This window comes from Hypomesus transpacificus, chromosome 9, assembly GCF_021917145.1.
Source record: "Hypomesus transpacificus isolate Combined female chromosome 9, fHypTra1, whole genome shotgun sequence".
NCBI classification, from domain to species: domain Eukaryota; kingdom Metazoa; phylum Chordata; class Actinopteri; order Osmeriformes; family Osmeridae; genus Hypomesus; species Hypomesus transpacificus.
In genome coordinates, this window is record NC_061068.1 from 20,255,256 (window position 1) to 20,278,858 (window position 23,603).

At 41.3% G+C, this 23,603-nt stretch overlaps 2 protein-coding genes across 43 annotated transcripts in view; one reads left to right on the forward strand and one right to left on the reverse strand.

The window, feature by feature from the left end:
* The window catches only part of cast (calpastatin), a 46,334-nt gene extending 27,087 nt beyond the window's left edge, over positions 1-19,247 (forward strand). For 16 of the 41 annotated variants that reach the window (XM_047025558.1, XM_047025576.1, XM_047025559.1 and 13 more), the window contains 27 exons: positions 237-320; positions 702-833; positions 1,574-1,705; positions 2,081-2,125; positions 2,263-2,367; positions 2,548-2,628; positions 3,891-3,932; positions 5,356-5,439; positions 5,562-5,636; positions 6,031-6,108; positions 6,596-6,673; positions 7,078-7,182; positions 7,310-7,426; positions 7,890-7,985; positions 8,155-8,232; positions 8,349-8,441; positions 9,220-9,324; positions 9,595-9,711; positions 13,537-13,761; positions 13,906-14,010; positions 14,195-14,287; positions 15,594-15,638; positions 15,833-15,961; positions 16,079-16,165; positions 16,597-16,626; positions 16,848-16,954; positions 17,772-19,247. In XM_047025558.1, coding sequence (XP_046881514.1) covers positions 237-320; positions 702-833; positions 1,574-1,705; positions 2,081-2,125; positions 2,263-2,367; positions 2,548-2,628; positions 3,891-3,932; positions 5,356-5,439; positions 5,562-5,636; positions 6,031-6,108; positions 6,596-6,673; positions 7,078-7,182; positions 7,310-7,426; positions 7,890-7,985; positions 8,155-8,232; positions 8,349-8,441; positions 9,220-9,324; positions 9,595-9,711; positions 13,537-13,761; positions 13,906-14,010; positions 14,195-14,287; positions 15,594-15,638; positions 15,833-15,961; positions 16,079-16,165; positions 16,597-16,626; positions 16,848-16,946 — 2,460 coding nt within the window. In that variant the 3' untranslated portion in view covers positions 16,947-16,954; positions 17,772-19,247. The remainder of the gene's footprint in view (positions 1-236; positions 321-701; positions 834-1,573; positions 1,706-2,080; positions 2,126-2,262; positions 2,368-2,547; positions 2,629-3,890; positions 3,933-5,355; positions 5,440-5,561; positions 5,637-6,030; positions 6,109-6,595; positions 6,674-7,077; positions 7,183-7,309; positions 7,427-7,889; positions 7,986-8,154; positions 8,233-8,348; positions 8,442-9,219; positions 9,325-9,594; positions 9,712-13,536; positions 13,762-13,905; positions 14,011-14,194; positions 14,288-15,593; positions 15,639-15,832; positions 15,962-16,078; positions 16,166-16,596; positions 16,627-16,847; positions 16,955-17,771) is intronic. The other 25 variants (XM_047025587.1, XM_047025588.1, XM_047025586.1 and 22 more) reach the window with 9 other exon arrangements.
* cd8a (CD8a molecule) lies at positions 18,423-22,748 on the reverse strand. Of its 2 annotated transcripts, XM_047025599.1 has the most exons (7): positions 22,103-22,748; positions 21,677-21,696; positions 20,783-21,097; positions 20,572-20,670; positions 20,271-20,381; positions 20,139-20,178; positions 18,423-19,947 (listed from the first exon to the last, which is right to left on the reverse strand). In XM_047025599.1, exons 1-7 carry the CDS (start codon positions 22,135-22,137, stop codon positions 19,896-19,898), a joined length of 672 nt encoding a protein of 223 aa, XP_046881555.1. In that variant the 5' UTR covers positions 22,138-22,748; the 3' UTR covers positions 18,423-19,895. The 2 variants fall into 2 exon arrangements, with proteins under 2 accessions (XP_046881555.1, XP_046881556.1); XM_047025600.1 differs by lacking the exons at positions 21,677-21,696; positions 22,103-22,748 and adding an exon at positions 21,560-21,670.
* Positions 22,749-23,603: the final 855 nt, after the last annotated feature.

A 23,603-nucleotide genomic window follows, 5' to 3' on the forward strand; every position in this document is an offset into this window, starting at 1 on the left:
TGGTGTATGATAGGTTTATGGTCTGTTTTTTCTTCTCATCGTGCCCATCTTCCATCTTGACCTATGACACACTTGCATTTGTTTGCCACGCTAGTCATCATAAAAATGACCTTCTGCTGTGACGTTTGTGAATGTGGTGGACACTCCATTTGCAAAGGGAATAGTTCATTTATTCTGTGTCTATTCTGTGAACCACACCCTCTTAACATTTTCCACGCCTTCATCTTGGTTTGTAGACTTCATTTGTCTCTCCTAACACCGGGGTAGCAGGTGCTACAATTATTGATATGACCGGAGGCAGTCCTAAAGAAATCCTCAAGGTAACCCTATTAACATACAGCCAGCTGAATGTGCTGAATATAGATTTCCATGTTTCTTCCCCTGACCCCTTTGTGACATCTGAAGGACTGTTAAGTCTGGATGTACGTTGTCTATAAACACAGATCCACAGAAATGCACCAAACATTTGGTACTCTCTATTCTCTAACCAGGAAGGGTTAAGATAGATTTGTGTTTAATGGCAAATACATCGTATGCTGAGTTTTGACAATCCTTCCACCTCAAACTAAATGACTAATTTCCTACCTCCATGGGTAAAATGCATATGAACGTACTGTATGTTTGCACATATTGGAATTGAGATGTTCCCTACTGTTTATTTTATAAGTTTGGAGTGCTGACATGTTGGTTCTTGGTTGTAGACTACACCTGTCTCTCAGGCCAAAGCTCCCACCACCTCGGCTGGAACAGCCAGCTCAGCAGGAGCGGCCACAACCGTGAAAGCTGAAACAACCAAGCCAAAGCCTACTGACTCTCCAAAACAGACGGTCAAGGTAGACTTGAGACAGCAGTATTAATATGATATGAGGGGTGTTTCCGACTTGGGGGTTTCTTCTTATCTGCCCTGGATCTTTTGACCTCACTCCACTTGAATTTCTTGGGTGACTTTGTCTTTGAAGTATTTTGGTCGAAAATGCCTATGGTATGAAGACTCAAAGCTTTTTTGTTTTGTATTTTCATTCTCTTTATTCTCGTTTTTTCCTTCGTCCTCTTCCAGACTTTCACGTGGCGTTACGCTTTTGCTCTTCCTTTTTGAGGTGACTTTGGGCTCCCCCTGCTTCTGGTTTGGAAGTGTCAGATGCTTAAAAGGGACTTGTTGACTCCCAATTTCTGCTGCCAGAGAACTTCATGGACATCATCATACTTGTCATACTTGGGCTCTCACTCATTTTGTTTTTCTACCACCTCTGCCTTTAAAAATAACCTGCTCCTGTCAGGTTTCAGGTTTGCTTCTCTGCCAGTTTAGGGTGGTGAGCTACTGTATATGTTCATCCCATATATTTTCTTGTTAACAGTGCCCTCACTATTAAAACTAAGTGGTGGATCAGACTGCTAAACCGTCACTTCCAAATAACAAACACAGGTGTACGCTTTAGACTTTCCACATATCTTTCATCTTAACCTGGAGTGCAGGAGAAGAAATACAATAAATATAATCTTAAACAAACAGAATGACCACTCCAAGTCCTGTAATGTGTCGGGTCTAATGCTGTCAACCCTCCTGCGTTCATAGAGTGTACCAGACCCGGCGAAAAAAGTTGACTCGGCTAAAATTGATCCGGCTAAAGTGTCAAAGCCCGCTGCAGCTGCCAGTGTGGATGGAAGTGCCTCTGTGAAGGGGAAAACAGATGTGAAAACAACTAAGGTAGAGGTGGTTTGACAATTTGGTGTTAAGTTATCTCCTGACAGAGGAGGGAGTTTGGTGAAGCAATCTGGAGGAGGATTGTTGTGGGCCTGTACATGAGGGTTTCTGTATGAGAGTTTCACAAGTTTTTCTGTATTGTTTGTTCTTGTTTCTACTCTAAAGGAAAGCACCCTGCTTACTAAAATGAACAGCACCCTGTGATTTTGTGCCTATGGAACTTTTCTGTGTTATTGATTTCAGCCACTGAAATATGGGACCAACACCATACAGTACATGTTGTGATATTTTTTGTTGACTGTACAGTGTATTACGACTACATACTGTACACAAACATGTATAGAACTACATTATTCACTGTCCTGGTCTGGTTCCTAGGTACAAGTAGAAGTTGGGCCCCCAGGAACCAAGGCATCCAAAGAGGTAACCAAGTCCCTACATTTCTTCTGTCTGAAGCTCTGTTGTGCTGAAGCTGCAATTTACACTCTTGCGCTGATGCTACAAAAGTAATGGCTGGATGTCATGCTGCTTGAATTTTGAGACATACTGCATGTGTGTAGGCACCTGAAGTGGACCCTTTTGATGCCTTGGCTGCCATTTTGCCATCAGTAGACTCTGTCTCCCAACCAGACCCACCCAAATATACTGGTCCTGAGGTCAAAGAGGTAGAGCACGTGTGAATGTGTCCCGTGTGTGTGTGTGTGTTACTGAGAATGTTTGTGAAAGTGTGTGTGCGTGCGTGCATGCATATGTAAGGTTATGAGTGTTTCTTCATTGTTAGACAGACGCATGTGTGTCATGTGTCATGGCAGAGTGCTTAACGGTGTGTGCTGCATGTATCACAGCATGGCTTGACAGCAGAAGATGCCATGTTGTGTGGGGTCCGAGAAGACACTCTACCGCCTGAATACAGATTTGAAAACAGGGTCAGTTTCTTGGTCACCCCCCCCCCCACACACACACACACACACACTCCTCAATTCCATGCTGTATGCCTGCCAATGTTTTTGAGTGTTATCGATCAAGAATGTGCTTTTGCATTATTGTACGTTTTTCGGCAACCCCTCTGTGTTCTCTCTGGAAAACAAAGTCACCATTTATTATTGGAGGGCTTGAAAGTGATCTCATCACCTGATTTACACAAAGCGTTAATAAAGGCAGTTACAACGAAATGAAATCCCCCGGAGTTCCTATAATAAACAAAACTCCAAATCTACAAGCCTAGTGCATGGGAATAAAGTCTTCAAGAAGTTAAAGATGACTGTCTTAAATACAGAACCCACATATCTAACCAGATTGTATTCATCAACAAAGAGGAAGTTTGAAACTGTGCAAATTTGAATTGGATCATCCACGGACCATCACCTGCTTACTCAGTGGCTGCAGAAGACCAAATGTGATGTCTTGGGATTCCAAAGTTTGGAAGACATGGGAATGTGTAAACACATTTTGAACCTGCATGCACAAACTCTGTAAAACCTGTAAATATACATTGTGCAACACCAGAGCTCTCAAGTTTCACGCATTTGGCGTTTGACTCATGCATTTCAACCCATTCTCACGCAACAACTTGTATTTCTCACAATGAGGAGTGAAGGATAACTTGTCCCGCTATATACCCCCCAAAAAATAAACAAAACTAAAATGTGATGCATAAAATAAGAAACAAATGCATATCAGACATGACCTTTTAAAAGCTGTTCTGAACTGTATTTACAGGAAAATCTGCTTGTAATGATAGTTTCAGTCCATTTCCTCTCCAACTGTGGCGATACCCCTCAGAGGCTTGGGTACTCCAAGGTGTGATGATGCAGTCTGTTAGGAACAATGGTTTCCACAGGGGAGGAAGGCACTCCCCTCACACTTTTGTTAGCATGTGGCTGAAAAGGAAAAGTCTGGAAATCCACAATGGGCCATGAATTCGGTACTCCCAAATTCAGCCCTACAACTAATACTGTCATTCTTAGCTTTCTAGTTGTTGCTAAACACCACGTGGAGGTGTCCTATGCATATATTATGATCAATATCTAGGAGCAAAAACACAAGATGGCAGATTGTCAAGCTACAAATATGATTGTTGGATGAGTCTCTGTCTGTGCTGTAAGGTCAGCTGAAACCTTTTGCCTTGTTTTTAAGACTTGTGTTTTTAAGACCCTGATATTGATCTAACGTTTGCATATTTTTATAGGGCCCAGCTGTCAAACCAGATGTTGTGAAAAAGGACATCCCGGTAAGTTGCTCTGTCCTGGTAAATTATATCCTTAATCCTTGATAAATCGGTGTAGATGTGTTTGTATCCTCTTCTCTCATTTCACACACCCGTCTCACTTTTCGCCACCTCTCACTATCACATACACACTCTCTCTCCCTGACCCACACATACACATGCCATTGCCGTGACCCATGGCTCGCAATTGACAATGTTAGGTAGCTCTACAGTGCGGAATGTTACACTGAAGTCTGGGTGTTGGCTCAGCAAACAATACTAGACACACCTCCTGAAACTCTTACCAGCTGGATCTTGTTCTACCAAACCCAGTACTTGGACACACACCACACCTATCCAGCCACACATGTTACAGTACATACTTAAAATCACCACACCTGATTTACTCAACACCCATTTTGCTTTCTCTCACACGTAACTGCCCTTGAATGTTGTTGAAACAGCACATGCCTGTTCTTTGTTCAACCAACACTATTGCTGTCAAGCAACAGACACCAAACTTTTATTTCAAGTTAGTTGTTTATATTAATGAAGCCCCTGAAACTTTGAAACACAACAAACCTCTCAGTTGCTTCATCTGGTCTGTGGAATGCAATGGGTGTGTCTGTACTTTTCCTCCTAGGTTGACACATGTAGGCTGGTTTGGATTATTTGTTTCTGTTTTGTCTCTTTGAGTGAGTCTCAGTCGCCACCTAGAGGAAAGCTTTACAACAGAACTAAAGTCATATTTCCTCGTAGTTGTGTCGCAGTTGAGGATCCTCCCATTGTTGTTCAGATTGTGTAATTCATTTTTTTGGTATGTTTGACAGTACATGTACATCACTGGCTAGCTCACAGCACAGGTAACTTGAAAAGGTCAATAGATACTGTAGGGGGTTTAATATTGTCCAAACAACCTATAACTATTCCCCTATGTTTGAAGGAAACTGTAAAGTGTATTAACATGAACCAAATAATGCCAATACAAAGAGAATTACAGTTATTTGACTCTATGGGTTAAATCAAAGCAAAAATGGTAAAAATAAGGTTAAATTAAATATACATTTAATAACTTTGCAAATGAATGAAATCAATTACAAGGCAAACATGTTACAAAATGAAAGTTAACTCCTAACTACTACCATGATTATTGTAAATCAGAGACAGAAAGCAAGAGGTGACCAAGAAGAATGATTACAAGGACAAGCCAGATCTGAAGAGAATGTCTCAATACTTTACATTTACCTTCATACACAAGGACAACAAATCAGACCACTTCTTGACCCTTACTTATCAACATATGACTAGCAAGGCTACAGTAAGTTACACAATGGGGTGTGAGAGTCCGACCAGAAACTCCAAAATTGAGCATATGAGAGGTGGGGACAGGGTGACACCCAGCCTTACAATACGAAACTGAAGGTTTTTGTGTCTTTATTTCTCTCAGAAACCCATGGGCACAGACGAGGCTTTGGATTCCCTTTCTGCCGGGTTCATGACCTCAACTTCCCCGAGTCAGAAGAAAGGAGAAGTGAGTCTCAGAGTGGGCTTGTAGAACAGCTTAGAACCATCCGGATGGAACCGTAACAGTTTTTCTTTAGAATCCTGTAATGTATGGGGTGATAAACATCATTTGAATTCTGTGTTCCACAGAAAATGGAGAGTGTGGGTGCCATTAATGCCTCAACTGCTGGCATCTCCAACTTTGCTCCACCACCCCCTTCCAAGGTAAAGTGAGGCTGGTTAACTTTGAGCTGTGTGTGATTGCTTTTGTCAGTGCATGTATGCATTGCTGTCGTTGTGAAAAAAATATCATCTGCAATACCTGACTGAACAGTGGCAAATATGCTGTGAATTTGTTTTAGCAACATAAGTGTTCTACATATCCACACATTACATCTGGCAAATGACTGGCAGGGACAGGAAAAAATAAATAAAAGAATCCTGTCACCTTTTCCACTTTTGCACATTTCTTGTGCTATTTAATATTCTGTAGGCTTCTATAGATTTTCAATACTTTTGTGCCCTTGCAGGTTAAACTAGGTACTGGCAATATCAAAGTATAACTAACCACTGTGCACAACAAAATTTGAACTAAACTATTTTCTTTTCAAATTTTTAGAAACCTGAAGAGTCAAAGACTGCCCCTGCTACAAAGTCTGCTGTTCTCCCTGCTGACAAGAAAGCCAAAGTTGAGAAGGTAATTAGAAACCGAAATGTAACAATGTTTACATGTGTATTATGTGTAGCCATAATGTATAAGGCACTCCTACAAAGCAGATTTTAAATCATTTGAAGAAGTACTGAATGTAGGAAATGTGAAACTGTGAAATTCCACTCATTTTAGTAGTCCGGTTTATTACCGGTAACAAAATAATAAGATTCGGTTCAACCATGAAAAATATAATTCAGTGAATGTAAAGAAGCCAAGTATATGATTTCTTTGAAAAATACAACACTATTTAAACCACACTTCTTGGTTTTGCATATGAAGATCTATTAATTTGGAAATATAGTGTGGGGGGGGGACAAAATCAAATTTCTCTTTATGGAAACCTAACTGTCACTTCTCCCTTTGATTGTTTTTAAATTCTTAGGGCAACATAAAAGGTTTTGTGTCAGTGTGCTACTCAAACACGCATTTTCTACATTACTTTCCCCCAACTATTTCTGTTTTCCATTTTTAGAAACCTGAAGAGTCAAAGACTGCACCTGCTACAAAGTCTGCTGTTCCTCCCGCTGACAAGAAAGCCAAACTTGAAAAGGTAACAGCAAAGATACTGGTAACACTGAAAGTTCCAAATTAAGCAGCACATATGCATTGTTGAAATGGTGGAACATACCAAGCTGTCATTATGTCATACAGAAATGCTATAAAGTGTTTTTGGAGTCATATTCAATTGTTATCCATTAATTAGCATTGCAGTTATCTATTACTTAGCCTGTCTGTTTTAGGCACCCTTAAAGAGCTTTCTGTCATTCTTATAATCCCACTTAATTCCACCATTTCTTCTTCTCCACCCATCTTTCACTTTCCATTATGTCCTGTCCATCTCTATGCGCAACTCTGCTTGGCATTTTACCAATAGAACTGTAAAAAACAAGTGTCAGTAGTAATAAACAGTTTATTGTCTCTTTTGCTCCCTCCCTCGTCCCACCCTCTCTCCAGGATGACTCCATGTCCCTGGATGCCCTCAGTGCTCTTGGCGACACCCTGGCTGCTGCAGAACCAGCACCTGAACCTCCCAAGCTCAGACCCGAGGATATGGTCTCGGTACGGACTTAAGCAATAGAGCAGTGACTGTGTTTTTTCAGTGTGGTGGCTTGTAAACCCTTTTGATTCATTAAACTTCTGTTGCTATTTTAACTTTCTGTATTCATCTTACCTTTTTTGTCTGCAGGAGGGCAAGTTGAAGAAAGAGAAGGGTGTGCGCGTGGGTGAACGCGATGACACGCTTCCGCCTGAGTACAGGTTCAAAGACGACAAACACAAAGACCTTCCTGCACCCAAGCCTGAAGTGAGTCTTTTAATGACATGGACCAGTTTCAGTGGTAGACCCGGAGGTCTTTTTTGTGGCTCTCGCAGTTGATGATGAGCATAGTCCTGCCAGAAAAGGTCCCTTTTGAGGACACTTTTTGTGGACACCATGTCCACTTCTGAACAGATTGATATAAACATTCAAAAATTATTTTGACATTGTGTTAAAAAGCAATCCTTTGGGGGGGTAGTAGATCATTTACGGGTTTACGGGTGAAGCGCTAAGAAGTCACCTAAGTTATTGTATGGCTATTTAGGCAGTTTTTTAAGTCCTTTGATCTAACAGTATCTTGAAGATGGCATAGGAATATTATTCTTGAATTCATCCTGATAGAATGATGATTGCGAGCAGCAGTGAAACTAGTCAAAGCTCATAAATAAGTAATTGATTACAATGATCTCTCCCTCCTCCCTCCCCTCCCTTTCCCCTCTCCCTCTTTCAGCCCTCCATGGACTCTGGTGAGGCTCTGGATATCTTATCTGGAGACTTCATGACATCGTCTGTTGCGCCAGTTGCACCCCAAGCTCCTCCCAAACAGGTGACACAGACCCGTTATTGTCTAACAGCCAATCCATCCACCCATTGGCTAACAAACAAATCAATTCACTTCAATCAACTCAAGCTTCTGTAAAGTCCTCCAGTACGTCCTCGTTGTTAGTAATGCATTCAGTTGACTGAACTGTGATGTTGTTTTCCCTCTCTCCAAGCCTAAGGCAGATGTTGTTGCACCAACTAAAGCTTCCACAGTCCAGGCCCCTGTTGTTCCTCCTGTACATTCTCCAGAGGTAAACCGTGTGTGTATGTTAGTAATGTTAGTGTCGTCTTGTCATGTAGCCTGGCTGTTCGGTTTGGTGACTTTTGTTGTGTTTCTGTGCCTTCGTCCTGTGTCTCTCATTTGTAGATAGCCATTTGTCCTCCATGTGTGCCACAACCTCTTGACAGGATCCCTAACCCTATTCCAACTGTGTGCCCCCCAAAGCCTCAACTTGAGAAGGTATCATTAAGAGAAATTACTTGAACATATGATTGATACTAGAATGAATTTGTATTGGAAATACAGATTTAGAGATACAACTATAAATACACATTATTTTGCTCTAATACAGGGAAGTAGACCAATATGAAGCTTTGTGATGGATGGGTAGATAGACAGATAGGAGACTTTAGTTTACAGGGATTGTGCACCATTTAAGTAATGTGTCACGGGCCACCCATAACTCAATATATGCAAGGTTTACCTAAATGTTGTGCTCATCTAGTTGGATAATGTGTCAGTGTTGTGTGTCACTTGTTTGCTAATTGTGTCTCTTAATCCACATGTTTACTGTTTGAATCATTGTCCTTCAAACCAAACAAAGTGAAAGGGTTCAAGTCAGGGTTAGTGCTGCTTTAGGTCTCGATAAAGGGACGCAAGTCGAGAACAGATCGCTCTCATTCACCCTGTTCACCTTTTCTTTCTCTATCTACTGTACCCTACCGTATCTCTTTCCTGTGTTTGCATCTCTCTCTCTCTCTCTTCTACCTTTGATTGTTTTTAAATTCTTAGGGCAACAAAAAAGTTTTGTGTCTGTGTGCTACTCAAACACACAATTTCTACATTACTTTCCCCCAACTATTTCTGTTTTCCATTTTTAGAAACCTGAAGAGCCCATCTCTATGCGCAGCTCTGCTGGGTATTTTACCAATAGAACTGTAAAAAGCAAGTGTCAGTAGTAATAAACTGTTTGTCTCTTTCGCTCCCTCCCCTCTCCCTCATCCCACCTTTTCTCCAGGATGATTCCATGTCCCTGGATGCCCTCAGTGCTCTTGGCGACACCCTGGCTGCTCCAGAACCAGCACCTGAACCTCCCAAGCTCAGACCCGAGGATGTGGTCTCGGTACGGGGCCCACAAACTCACCATGGCATGGACAGGATGGATAGGGCACTTCTATTCACAACCTAGTGTTCACAGTGAAACACTGCATGGCCATTCTGTTGACATCTGCCGGTGTTGTTCCATTTGAATTCCCCCCAGTAGAAACAGCATAAGATTACATTTCCCACCGCATCAAAAAACTGATGAGTGCATGGCATGGTCACATGCTTCCACTTGATGTTTACTTGTATGTGTGTGCATGTGTGTGTTTTCTCGCGCACGTGTGTGTAGGAAGATAAACTGGCCTCTGAGAAGGGTGTGCGTGTGGGTGAGCGTGAGGACACGCTTCCGCCTGAGTACAGGTTCAGAGACGACAAACACAAAGACCTTCCTGCACTCAAGCCTGAGGTGAGCCTTGTAATGACATGGACCAGTTTTAGTGGTAGACCCGGAGGTCCTTTTTGTGGCTATTACAGTAGATGGTGCATTCATCAAATGACTTCTGCACTCATCTCAAATGGCACCAGCTGGGACATGTAAATAAGTCTTTGAGGTCCCGTATTGTTTGCTGACTGTGCAATTTTGCCTGGCTTGAAACGCCTTATATATTGAAAAATTGTTCACTAAAGATGCCTGAGTTACAAAATTACATAAGTGTACTGATATGTGACAACTTCAGGGGTTCAACTGAAATGCTACCTAGACTGCAGACACTAGCAGACACTTTCATCCAAAGTTAACAGTAAATAGACTTACAAAGGCTATGAATGGTCGATTTCCAAAGTAAGTAAAGCAATGGTGAAGAAGGCCAAGAGAGTGACGCCCAGCAAGTCATCTCAATATTTAATCAGGATTTACTTAGCATACGATCATTATTTACTACTGTATTTATTCCTATTTTAACAAACTAATTCTAGGCTCGTATTACAGCTAAAAACATAATTGTGTTTCATGGGAACGCAAAGAATGTTGTTTCATGGTTTGTCATTGGGCCCCTAGAGCAGGGGTGTTCAGTTCAGAATGGTCGTTTTCAGGCTCTGTGGAAGCCTGATAACGACCATTCATTTGAATCAGGTGTGCTGGAGCAGGGAAACATCTAAAACAGTGTTTCTCACTTTTGGGTCATGAGCTGGTGTGGAGTGGGTTGTGGGCGTGTGTTTCGGCTCCGTCAAAAAATCTAAAGGTGTCAAGCCTCACGCATTTGCCGTGAGATACCTAGTTGATAGCCGTCTCGAGTTATACAGAGTTACATGCCACCTACCAGCCAATCAGAAACACCACAAGCACCCCCCACCCCGGTTGCAACTTAATGACCAAGGACAAATGTGGGTCCTGAGGTTAGACCAGTTCAGAAACACAGAAATACTGATCAAATCCATACAGGACAATGGATCCTGAGGACACCCCTGCCCTAGAGTGTCAGAGTTATTGATCATTCTGCGGTGCTCATCAAAGAGCTTTATGGTGACCTTGACTGTTGTAAGACTATTCAAAGCCTTCCCTCGTCTGCACAAGGGGTGCTAGGACTAGGTCACTGTCACATGAGTTGAATTTTCCAAATGTTGCAGCGTTTAATTGCCACGGAAGATCGACTTCTCAGTAGCCTACGCGTTCAACAGTAGACTAGCCTACATTCATGGTATAGCAAAAAAAATGTTAAATATTTGTAGAGTTAGCTCTAGCTATAAACAATTATTACATGGCTGAATACTCGATTCTGTTGGCCTACAATAAACATACATTTCACAATTCCACCAACCTGGCATTGGATTTGTCAAACGCATTCTGGTAGATTCATTTTCGTGCACATGCATGGCTTTCAGGTGGTGAAAGAGATTGCTAGTGTTTCCACCTTTGGCTAGCACAATTCAACGACACAACTTACAGAGTAGGCTACTGTTTGTTTGTCGATGTTGGATAACTTGAAACCAAATCATTTCCAAACGACAGAGGCTCAATCTTTTTTTACCAATTATTCTTTGTCTGGCAAATCAACTCCACTGGTAGCCTGACGTTGTCATACTCACAATTCTAGTCACAATATAAGTCTGATAACTCTCCGTTGGGCTGTGAGTATGGGGCGTGTTTCAACTGAACTCGTAAAACAAATGCCTCTTTGCTCAATTGGATAGACCTACATCCAATCAGAGCAACATAATATGTTGTTTGTTGAAAACGAATTCAACCCAAGCGCTCTTTGGTGACGTGGTTAATTATGTTACTGTCGATCATCTGTCCATCATCGTATAAAGCCCGCCCTGACAATTTCAATGGTCCTAACAGCTCCTGTTCGGACATAGTTTTCCTCAACCGAGCTTCCCCACACCTATCCTGGTCTTAACCAGACTCTCGTACATTTCATTTGTACAGAGAGTCTGGCCTCGCTCCATTGACAAGCGTTGACTTCCTTGTAGGCGGGTACTCTGTGAAGTTTAAAACTATTGGATCTGCCCAGAGCCACTCTGATCTGCCATAACCAATTTCTAGCGTTCGCCTTAGTCAATTCCTTCACCACTACTGTAACAGAGCTAGCTGCCGTAGCTGGAAAATCAAACTTTTCCCGAACCCTGTGGGGAGGAGGGCCACAACATCATGGCCACCAACAAAACTCAGCAAAACTTGTTCTTGCTCCGGCTTTAACTGCATCTTTCTCCGCCGCCATTACGGAACTACAACACAAACTAGTGCACGACATCAACGTCATTGTTCTCAGCCACTCCCTCTGTTAGCTGATTGGCCTGTTAAAAATTAACCTGCAAAATCAGACTTGCGTACTGAATGGCCAGACCGAGTACAGAAGTAAAATCAAAATTGAGCGGAAGTACGTAGGAAGGCAGAGCCAGGCTACCCCAGACCCAACTTCCCGACCAATTTTTTTTGTGGGCGGGGCGAAGTTGGGCTGGCAGCCAGGCAAGAGTTGCGCTAGCTTGTTTGTTGACTTTCATTGGCTGGCACAATGCGTGCAGCGTCCATGCTGCATGTTTTTTTTGTAAAAGATACAAATTGGAACCAGCCCACTAGGCAGTATCACTTGACTTATATTTTATACCAAACAGAAACACTTTACTCAGGGGCGGTCTTTCCTACAGGCGGTATAGGCGGTCGCCTAGGGGGGGGCGCAAGAAAATGCGCCCAGCAAAAAAAAAAATCATCTGGGGCGGAATTTAAGAAGAAAAGAAAAGAAGAGAAACGTGCAAAGGCGAAATGTTAATCCTTAAATTCTGTTCTTAGCCTAGAATGAATTCCAGATATCCCCGGGCACTTTAGTAGAGTTAAAAAGAAAAGATGTACCTTATAATTGAAAGTTTTCCTAATTTTACAGAGGCGGGTATATCAAAAATGATATGTCCATTTATTCTACATTATACAATAAAGACATGATTAAAATAGGGGCGCACATATAAAGCCAATAGCCAGTGCAACAACACTACAAATATTTTACTCGTTGCATAGCACACCCATTAAGGAAGGAAAACACGGCAATTTGTCAACAAGTGAGGAATACTGGTAAAAATCCACACCTAATAGGTGCGTTCGACTTCATGCAGCGCCGGCGGCGCTGACAGCCGCCAGCAGCCCGGCTGACTTGAAGCAGCCAATGGCATTCTCAGCTTCAAGGCAGCCGGCTGCAGGCGGCTGCAGACGACGCCGGCGCTGCATGAAGTCGAACGCACCTAATGTGACCGTGCACGTGTGTGCATCGTTGAACAGGGGGGCGTGGCCGGAGCGTAGTCCAGCACAGACGGGATTTTGTTCTTTATTTAATGTTTGTTCATCGTTGCGATCGTTGTTGTGTTTATTTTAAAGAAATGCAGTCTTGCAGGGCAAAATAGACTTTGAAAGTTGCAATTCGGTTTCCGTTTTTTCCGCGAGTGAAGCTCGCCTAGAGCGCCAAATGTGCTAGGGCCGGCCCTGACTTTACTAATACATTTATTAATATATCATGATATCCATGATATGGCAAAATCCATATCATGGCACAATGCAATAACGGTATTCGTGTTCATACCGGTATACCGCCCACCCCTACTGGATGGAGGTCTAAATAATAGAGTTCAGTTGATAGCTATCTTTGTTTATCTCACTTGTTTTCTTTCTCTTTTCTTCTGTCTCTCTCTGTCTCTCTCTGTCTCTCTCTGTCTCTCTCTGTCTCTCTCTGTCTCTCTCTGTCTCTCTCCGTCTCTGTCTGTCTCTGTCTATCTGTCTCCCTCCCCCCCACCTCCCCCTCTCCAGCCATCCATGGACTCTGGCGAGGCTCTGGACTTCTTGTCAGGAGACTTCATGTCCCCCTCTGCTGCTCCTGTGGTCCAGGCTTCCATCCCCGCTGCTGCTCCTCCTGCATACACTGATGACTTTGCCCTGGACGCTCTGGCTGGAGACTTTGCCCTGGACGCTCTGGCTGGAGAATTTGTTGCTCCCGCTGTGGCTCCTGCGGTCCAGTCAGCTGCTGACCGCCAGGTACCCTCGTCTCTCGCCCATACTCACACATATACATAGAACGGCATGTGCAGTGTTGGACTTCATAGTTGTCACCAACAGTGAGTGTGTGTGTGTGTGTGTGTGTGTAGACAGGCGCGTTCATATGTGCACGTGTGTTCTCAGCTCTCCACAGGAACGGCAGACGCCTTGGACTCTTTGTCAGACACCTTGATAGATGCCACCCCTGTCCCTGAGCCCGCTCCCATCCCAGCCAAAGACATCATCAAGGTGCACATCTACAGATAGATACCGGAAACTGGCCTGATTCCAAACGGAAAACAAGTGTCCTTTCCCTCTTCTCGTAGCAAGCTACACGGTTTTAAAACTGCCTAGGCTCAGAGTTTCCAGTCAGTGTGGGCTACTGTCACTGCAACATTAAGATTGACCGTAGTTGTGACATCTGCCCTCCCAGGAGAAGGAGGTTGCAGAAGAGAAACTCATCAAGATGGGGGAGAGAGACGACAGCCTTCCTCCTGAGTACCGGCAAACAAAGGAAGACCTGAAGGTAACCAATGGGAAATGCCACATCTTAACACACTCTTGTTTGGACCCAAGCACAGGCCCCAAGCCTTGTGGTGTATTCTATTGTGAAACGTGCATAATGTTAACTTACCCATACCCCCCTCTTCTTACCCATATCCCTCTTCCCTGTGACACCCCCCCATGCATATATCACTAGAAGTTACACCGTTACCAAAACATGCAAAAGGACATGACCCGATTCCAAATGTTACATGTAATGTGCAACAATGAAAAAAGGAAAATTAGGCAGTGGGCAAATATACAGTATACACTATACTGTACACCAGGGGTGTCAAACATACGGCCCGCGGGCCGGAACCGGCCCCCAAGGAGGTTCGATCAGGCCCGCAGGATAATTTGAAAGTGAAAAAAATGCATAAAAGACATGGAATTAATATTTTTAATTCGCTGCAAATCATGGATTATCCGCTAAGGGGCGCACTCTTTCCATCAGAGTAGAAGACAAGCCGCATCACTGAGACAGACTGAAAACAGCAGACGGTATCAATTAATACCTTGGTCTCTACTAGGGATGGGCGAACGATGCCTTGTGAAGCTTTGATGGTTTCTTCCGGATTGTGCCGGCCCAAAGAGCCGAACTATCGGCGCTTTGAAAATGAACAGCGTCATCTAGCAGCCGTTTAAACTGGCTGAATGAGGCGTAGTGGTTGTCTCCGACGGTAGACTACCCTACGTTATTCAATATTTAATTAAGGCTACATGTGTTCATTTTGATCTGATATTAGTGCTCACACATTAAAATGTTGTGATACATCCGTAGGCCTTTAGAATTATGTCATTTTCTCACAGTAAAAGTTAAAGAATATCGTACGAGATTCACTGGACTGGGGCGCGAACTTGGGATCCCAGATTCGCATTAACAATATGTAATCGTACAACGCTTTAACCAACTACAACACCGAAGAGATCATTACTTGTTAAAGCGGTTGGACGGACTTTATACGATATGGTCTTTATATCAATTAAACTAGATAACACAGAAGAAAGACATGATATTTTGGTTATTTATAGCAGAGTATGGTATAATTTTAATGGTCCGGCCCACTTGACATCTCCCTAGGCCGTATGTGGCCCACGATGCGAAATGAGTTTGACACCCCTGCTGTACACACTGTATGATCCTATGTACTAGTATCCCTTCCCCTCGTTTCTGTATTGACTTGCACATTTCTTGCTCTCTGTGCTGCTGTTGTTTACTTGTTGGTCCGTAGACGACACAAGGTTGCATTGTAGTTCTTTCAGACAGTTTTCTTGTCTTCCCATCCAAGGCAAAGGTCAAATCCAAGGCCAAAGCAGATGTCAAACCTAAACAGGTGAGATACGCATTAAACAAGGACATTTCTTGTAGTTGAATAAACATCTTGTCAAACAATTGTTCAAGGGCATTCGCATCAAACGTTCCACTGGGTATTGTTTTGACACGACAGACTCCTTCTCACATGTATTTTATTAACTTACTTAAGAGGTGAGTGTTCAAGACGTAATAACCATTGTTTCTGCGCCACAGAAATCTATGGATGAAGCTGATGCCCTTGAGGTGCTGTCTGGTGACTTCTCTGCCTCTGTCACCCCTGCTGCCTCTGTGGGGGTCTCAACAGTGCTGGTGCCACCCTCTCTGCACCCAGAAAATTTGCAGGTTGGTGCCAACTGTGGTCTAATACTATATCTAGACTATTCTTAATATTAGATTCTGTGGTAAGATTTTAGTTTTTTGCTGTGTGTATGTGTTGAATGGCCATGTTGTGTGTTTTAGGCTGTGTCCGGCCCTGTGTTGGACTCTCTGGCTGACACTTTGCTTCCAGATGTTCCAGAGTTCAAACCAAAAGGAGAAAAGCCAAAGGTGAACCTCCCAAGCATAAACACAGCCCTCTCAAGCACAAAATTAGCAAATTTATCATATGGGCAGCCTTTTTTGTCATACATTGCCCCCTAGAGATGTTCAGACACATTACACAGCTTACTTCTCAAGGTTAAAACTTGATTGCAATGTTGTCATTCCTTGGACAATATGTTGGCTTCAAAACCCAACAGTTTATTACATTTTAAATAAAGTCTTTGCAAAAACAAAGACTGTGCTTAATGTGACAGTTAACCTTAAGTCCAAAGAACATGAGCCTTAATAATGTAAACTCATTTCACATGAGTCTCTTCTGTGGCCTCTTCCTGCGTCTTGTGTATTGCGAGTTGTTATAGGTTGAATACTGAAAGTTTTTGGGGGATAATTCTGAGCAACCAGGATCTCCTTTAACAAAGATGTCGACTTTGTTACAGGGCAAGAGCAAGTCAAGGTCAAAATCCAAAGTAAGCCTGATGGCCTAAAAAGAAAACAACATGATACAAACCATTTTCTCAACAGCATGTTTACCAAACAAAAATAAACATAAACTGGCATGCAAGCTTTTTCATTTAAATGTGTAACTTATTGCAGAGAAGGGCCAAATGTAAGTCTTCAGTCTGTGGTGTGGTTGTTTGTCTGTCTGTTGCCTATATTAGTTGTTTGACCTTTGGTCTTTGTTTCTTAGAAAAATCAAGCAGAGGAGCCTTCAGCCTTCGACACCCTGTCTGGAGAAATGAGCTCAGACGTAGTGCCTACATCCATGAGGAAGGGTGGCAAGAGCTAGACATTTGGGTAAGAAAACGTTTATTTAGACAGGTTGAGGGTGGTACCCGCGTAACATAACCAGCAATACAAACAATAAGCTCTGCAATAAACTGAATACAATATACAAATAGAGAGTTGCACAACAAACCCTGCCAAACATTAGTTAAGCTATTCTATCTATAGGCTATTCTGCACAAATCAGTTTTTTTTTCTATGTACTAGTGCACAGTGCCCGTGATAAAAATTGGTGACACACACACAGTCGCATGAATTCATTAACAAAACAAAATGTTCCTGTTTACTTTACTACGAACTCCAGTGTGTTAAGCACTTCATTCAATTTCAATGTGAATGCCTTTGTTAATTGCATTAGTTCATTAACGACACAAAATTAATTGAAGTTATCATACAGCCTCCTATCTCTAGTGCAAGCGCTTAGTGATACATATAGCCTAGTGCAAGCTCAACATGGCTGATAAAGATCCATCGCAAAACAGTACATTTATTTGGTGGGTATGTCGAAATGCTTATCCAAACACGGTAACACTGAACACCTTTTGTATTATAAAAAATATGAACTTTGCAGAGTGCCTGGTTCTCGAGATAATCGTGAGTAACTCGCAGCCCTAAAACCCCATTCAAAAAAATACACAGACAGAGATTCCTGGCATTTGGCTTCTTTTCTTTTTTTTTTTTTTTTTTTTCTTTTTTTTTTACAGATCAGTGCAATTGCACTGGTGAAACTGTTCAGACTTCATTGACTTTGTACCTGTACTCTGCACAGGTACAAGTGTGAATATAATTTAATTGTACTTACTGTTAACAAATCTATCATATGTTGCAGATTCCCGGTGCAATACATCTCCCCTGCAACACAGAGGTGCCATTTGTGGGAGTAACTCTAAATAAGGATTCTATTTTTTCTAAATGATGGAAAATGTATACTGGATGAACGACAACATAAACACACACACACTGTGTGCAATGCCTTGACTGCTTGGTGTGGTTTGACTGAGGAGTGTTGGTTTCTTGTCCTTGAGAAGTAGAAAGAATAGCATGTAACTAAGAAAGAAGGATTAAAGAAAAATATATATTTAAGAAAAAGAAAAAACAATTTTTACTTGGAGAAATATCCCCCGGACACATGCCATTGTCCTAGCTAACAGTTGACATTTCCACCACATCGCATGCTGTTGCTACTACACAGTATTAAAGTTGATGTTGCTGCAACGTTGGGGTAATAGTGATTGTGAGCAGGTGCGGGAGCAGTAGATTGTCTGGTCCGCAGTATAAGGATGTGGGTGCAATCTTGTATACAGAAAGAAAGTGGAGTTTTTTTTCTTCTATAATGTGGCAAGCCACCATACAGACACTAGAGCACAGCATAGTCTGCTTAGTTTGATGATCTTAGTTTACAATACTGAACATGTAAAAGGACTTACAGGATGTGGTCTGCCTAATGCAGCTGAGAGATACTGGTGACAATTTATTGTACTTTCTGTTAAGCAATATCTATAAAACAAGGGTATTTCATGTACACATGGCCTTGTAGATGCAAATAGTGGTTTCTGAAAGTACACTTACAAGTGTACTGGAATGGTTGCTACCTCTGTAAACTGCCTTAATTTGTAAAGGAATGTACTACTGTAAAATGTACACAGTCACAATACCTATCACTACTAGTCAGAACTTCAAAAGGCAAAGTGGATATTTGCCACTTTTCTTGTCAACATTATTTGTTCGGGTTTAGGTATAGCTTACATATCTCAAAATAATAATATTTGGGTTAGGGTTTTATTGCAAATTTGAAATGTATAATTATGTGTTTCATGCATTCAGTCATCAGGGGTCTAAGTGACCAACTTGTTCAACAAAGTAGACAACAGAGAGCCCTAAACATTTTACCACAAAATGATGAAAAGCTAAAATAATTCTGTAAGTTAACACTACACATTCAAAATTGGGTCATTTGGTAAAAGTGGTGTAGCCTAATGTAAAATGTACAAATATTATAGTTAAAGGGAAATATTTGACAGTCGTTTATCACAAGTCTAAATTACTTACTTCTCCTAGTGTGAGGCTTGGTGGTTTTTCAGTGTTCAAAACTCTAGAAATGTGCTTCCTCTTCTGACAGTTGTGTGATTTTGAATGGGTGTTTCAGATGTCTTAGCAAAAAGTTATTTTCAAGGTTTTATCTTTGCCTGCAGTGGCCTTGGACACTTGCGCACTTAGGTGTAATAATTGATGGGAATGAGGAACGTACAAGTAAATGGATTTCAAGTGTTGTAAAAATGCAAATAAAAAGCTATGTAGTTGTACACTTTCAGACTTGTTATTTTCCAAACGATATTTCAAAAGTACATTACCGCAAGTGGTAACAAACATACATGAGACGCGGACACACACACATACACACACATTTCCCTTGCCCCATTACGTAGCTTCATTACTTAGCTCACAGAATAAGCATTCATTTAAAAATGTATAAATATATTTTTTGTGTGATTGAGCATTTAAGGCACACAACTTTAAATAAGTTTAATATTTTTATTTACTTAAAAGCTTGTTTACAGGCAAGCTTTAAATGTGTTACAGTAGAAGCATCAATTTCAGTGCATGTAATGGATTATTTTCCAAAAGCCCAGGTTTTTGTAGGAGGAAGAGAGAAAGAACATAAAATCATTGTGAACTGAAAATATTAAAAACGCAAAATGCTCAATTTTACTCCACATCAAACAGTCATTTGACAGTCAACATTTCACATTGTACTCTCTAAAGTATGTTCCAAGTAGAACCTTACTGCACTGAGCCTTTTTTAAGCTCTAGAAGATGCTGTTTGAAACCCAAATGTGTTTTTCTAACCTCAAAGTGTTTTAAATTGATTGTTTTGTCTCTGTAAATTAGTATATGTTTTCAAAGCGTTCATTTATTGTTTCAAAATGTTCTAAAGGAAATATACTTAATGGCATTAAACATGTCTTGTAGCCATAGCATGTTGCTTTCCTTGTGCCGTTTGTTTCCTGTGAACAAAAAAGAAAGAAAGATCAACTGTTTTACTTTTTATAATAAATCAAAAGAAATATTAACAAATGGTCACAATTGTCTCAACCCAATTGCTTGTGATACAACAGAAAATCAAGTGGTGACATAGTTAGCCATTTCTTTGTATTTTTGGATTGCATCAAAACTTGGACAAAAATGTTCATCTTACTGTCTTTTGTAATGATGAGGGCAGCGTCTGGTTCTAACACCTACAGAAAATGTATGTTGTTATATAGTTAGAATTTCTTTTGGGATATGACAATGTCTGTGTGTCAGATGTGTGTGTATGTTAAGGACTCACGATTGCAGTAACATATGGTGACTATGAGAAGGAGGACGAGAAGGCCACAGCCCCCAGCCAGTGGGCCCCACATCAAAGGATCACAGGATAGGCCAGAGTTCTTCTCCCCCACTGGTAAACATAAAAAAAATGGTATGTCAATGGGCGAATGGAATATTATTGTTCTAAAATAATGAAAACAGTAGAAAGTAATATCTCAACCCTTGACCTTATTATAGCTGAGGAAAAAATGTTGAATATTTTGTGTGTGTGCACCTCATATACATTTTATAAAAGGTAAGCAAAATTATATCCGTCAGACCTTTATCAGAGTTACAAGCACACGACTTGGTTGTTGTGGATTGAATGGATTGGGCTGTCTTTGCTGGTGCTTTCGTTGTTGTTGCTTCTGTTTTTGGTGCTTCTCAAAGAAAGTTAAGAAAACGTGTTAGGGAAAAATGTTGACCATTGAACAGCCATGGCTCTCAAATAGGCCTAGTGTTTTTCGATATTATTTTAAGCTATGGACTCACCTGGTCCAGCAAGAACAGTAACTTCACCAAACTTAAGTTCATTTTTGTTAATTGACATACAGCCGTAAGAGCCACTGTCGCGTTCTTTCTTAAAACTCTTAATTGTGACTTGCTTCTTCATTGTTGGTTTTTGGAATATTTCTTCGTTTATTGGTACTTTCACTGTCCCGTCTGAAGCCTTTGTGGTAATAAACTCCATGGCTACGTTGTCAGTCACTCGAAACCAAAAAATCATGGAACCAGAGTTTGGTGGCTCGCAGGTAATGTCAACGGTACTTCCATCTTCTGTTACAGTCCCAAATGTTGAAGGTATTCCTGCAATGTTTTTGATACATCAAAACAAATCTGATCTGTTAGGGTGTGTTTGTTTGTGTAGAGAAAACCAAGACAGTTCTAAGTGTTGGTTATTGATAGGTGTTTTGTAGATCAAGTCCTAATGGGCCTAAATAATATGGGGGTATTGGCTGACAGCATGGGTTGTTTATAGCGGAACTGCAACTTCAATTGCATATCAATCTACAAATTAAACATGCCCATATATTTCCAATAGACATAAGATGTTCCAATAATATGTTTTTAACAGTGTATCGTCGGCATAGTAGTCAAATAAGAAGGAAAGAACATAGGCCTATAACAAATACACTGCCAAAATCAATGTGTGTGCCTATGCCTTGACTTCCATTAGGCATTATATCCTAAGGAAAATATGAGTTGGGCCTAGATTTACATTTTTAGCCTACTGATCTGAGAAAAACAATTATATTTAATATAACTTACTTTGACAAAAGACCAGTAAAACAACCGCCTGCCTGATCCAACTTTGAGCCATTTTATTTCCTCTGTTTAACAATTTAAGTGTGTCCTCCTGGGTGTAAAACACAATGAGCAACTCACCAAGACCCCGCCTGCCGCTCCTGCGGAAGTATTTTTACATCACTGTCAAATAAGATCATTGCAGGAGTTTTGCAGAACAATCGTGCACCTCAAGGTGGTCTGCTGCAAGGTTTCTTTAGAGCCTTCTTGTTTTTTTTTGTTTTTTTTGCATACGCACAGCCAAGGGTTTGAACGCAGCCATTTGGTTGGAACATTGGTGGAGACACAGTTTTACCATTCTATTTTGATGATCCTGCCTGTTGCTAAAAGCACGAATGAATGTCCGATAACTATAGTGGCAAGTAGACAATTCCGTAGTTGTGTTCCAGAGCTAGCAAAGTCTCGTTAACGTTGGAAATATTACAGCGTACATTTTCAACAATAGTATACAGGAATGTTACATAATTCGATGTTATCGTTTATTATTCATTCAATGTTAATGTATACCTTACAGGAGTATAGCCTGCCAAAGAGCCAATCATTGAATCTCTTCTCACAGTCTCTCTTCGACGCTCACTTGACCACCGTTAGCTGTCAGGCCGCTGGTACACATTGTGATCAGCGCTCTCCTGCCAATCAGGAGAGTAACGCTGACCTTGAGAGAGTTAACCAAGTGTGGAGCAGAAAATGTTAAAAGAATAAAAAATATATATGTTAGGCTCGCAATTATTGGTGGGGACAATTACATGTTTCCTAAAAATTGGTGGGGACATGTCCGTCCCACCCTAAATTTACGCCTATGCCCCAGCTCATTTCCAAGGCAAAACAATTGCGATGACGATACATTTGCCATAATCAACTAAAATAAAATCAAAACAGACGTTTGCTTGGTTGGGTTACAAAAACGACAGGCCTGCTCAGCGCAAATTGAAAAGGGAACCGATAAGTCAGCCGTAGTTCAAATGAGAGAACAGTTAGCCGGGGTGTGAGAGACGGATGGCAAAGCGCGTGTGGATCAGCTTTGCGCTACCAACCACACAAGGTTCGGTCTTATGGTTTCCAGAAAGGGACAACACAGCCTTTAAGTTTATTGCAACTAGACATTGTCATACATTTATAAATAATAATTATGATAAATAAATAAATAATAATAATAAAAAGCTAAAAGACAATGCAAGTTCCAAAAAACAAGGACATTACCTTACAGGAAAAAGTGAGAGTAAAAATATGGGCTCCTATTAAAGACAGTTTTTAAAGACTCCGATAGGCTATGAGACTTGCAATACAGAGCATTTGACCTAAAAGCTACCAGTATCAGCGTATAGGCTACGTATTCATATCAATTAGCCTAGTCGCTAGACTCCATAAGGACCTAGTCTTGCTCAAACGGGAGAGGCATCCTATTTAGCACACTGAAAATAGCTAAATTACAGGCTAAATTATTCACTTTGTGGCACGACTCGCATAGACCTATCCATGATGTTGCCCATGTTGACGCAAGTTTAGTTTCCCACTCCCTCAGATTTTCGCTTTGTGGTCTTGCATTTAAATCTTTCAACGGTTCGTACACCGTTTGACCAATACACTGAATGAAATGTCCCATGCCACCAGACGTTTCGCTATGGACAGACTCTTACAATGTCTGTCACACTATCGCTGACTCGAGCTGCCCAATCAGGAGCCATCAACCTGACTCGTGCACCTCTGCATCCTCAACGCTTCAGGGTAGTGATGGTGAATTTGACTTGAGTAGCCTACAGTGAGGTATTTCCTTTGCGTAAATCATTGCTCTAATTTTCAACATATCTGATTAATTTCCACCGTACAACTGTTTTAGTAGGTATATCAGATTCATCTGATTGCAATTACGTGTGTCCTTGGTCGCCCTTTTTTTGCTTTAGCGTTAAAGGCTTCACATTGCATAGGGAAATAGCCTACAAGACAAACCGAATAGGCTATCTTTTGAAATCCACCATTCATGTTCAGTTAGGTATCTGCGGAATTGGGG

What these genes read in the sequence shown, in the direction of transcription:
- cd8a (XM_047025599.1), bottom strand. Translation starts at nt 22,137, where the DNA reads ATGATTGGCTCTTTGGCAGGCTATACTCCTGTAAG. An exon ending in TGCTTGTAACTCTGATAAAG is followed by an intron (nt 20,382 to 20,571) that starts GTCTGACGGATA and finishes TATGTTTACCAG; the next exon opens with TGGGGGAGAAGAACTCTGGC. An exon ending in CACCATATGTTACTGCAATC is followed by an intron (nt 20,179 to 20,270) that starts GTGAGTCCTTAA and finishes CATTTTCTGTAG; the next exon opens with GTGTTAGAACCAGACGCTGC.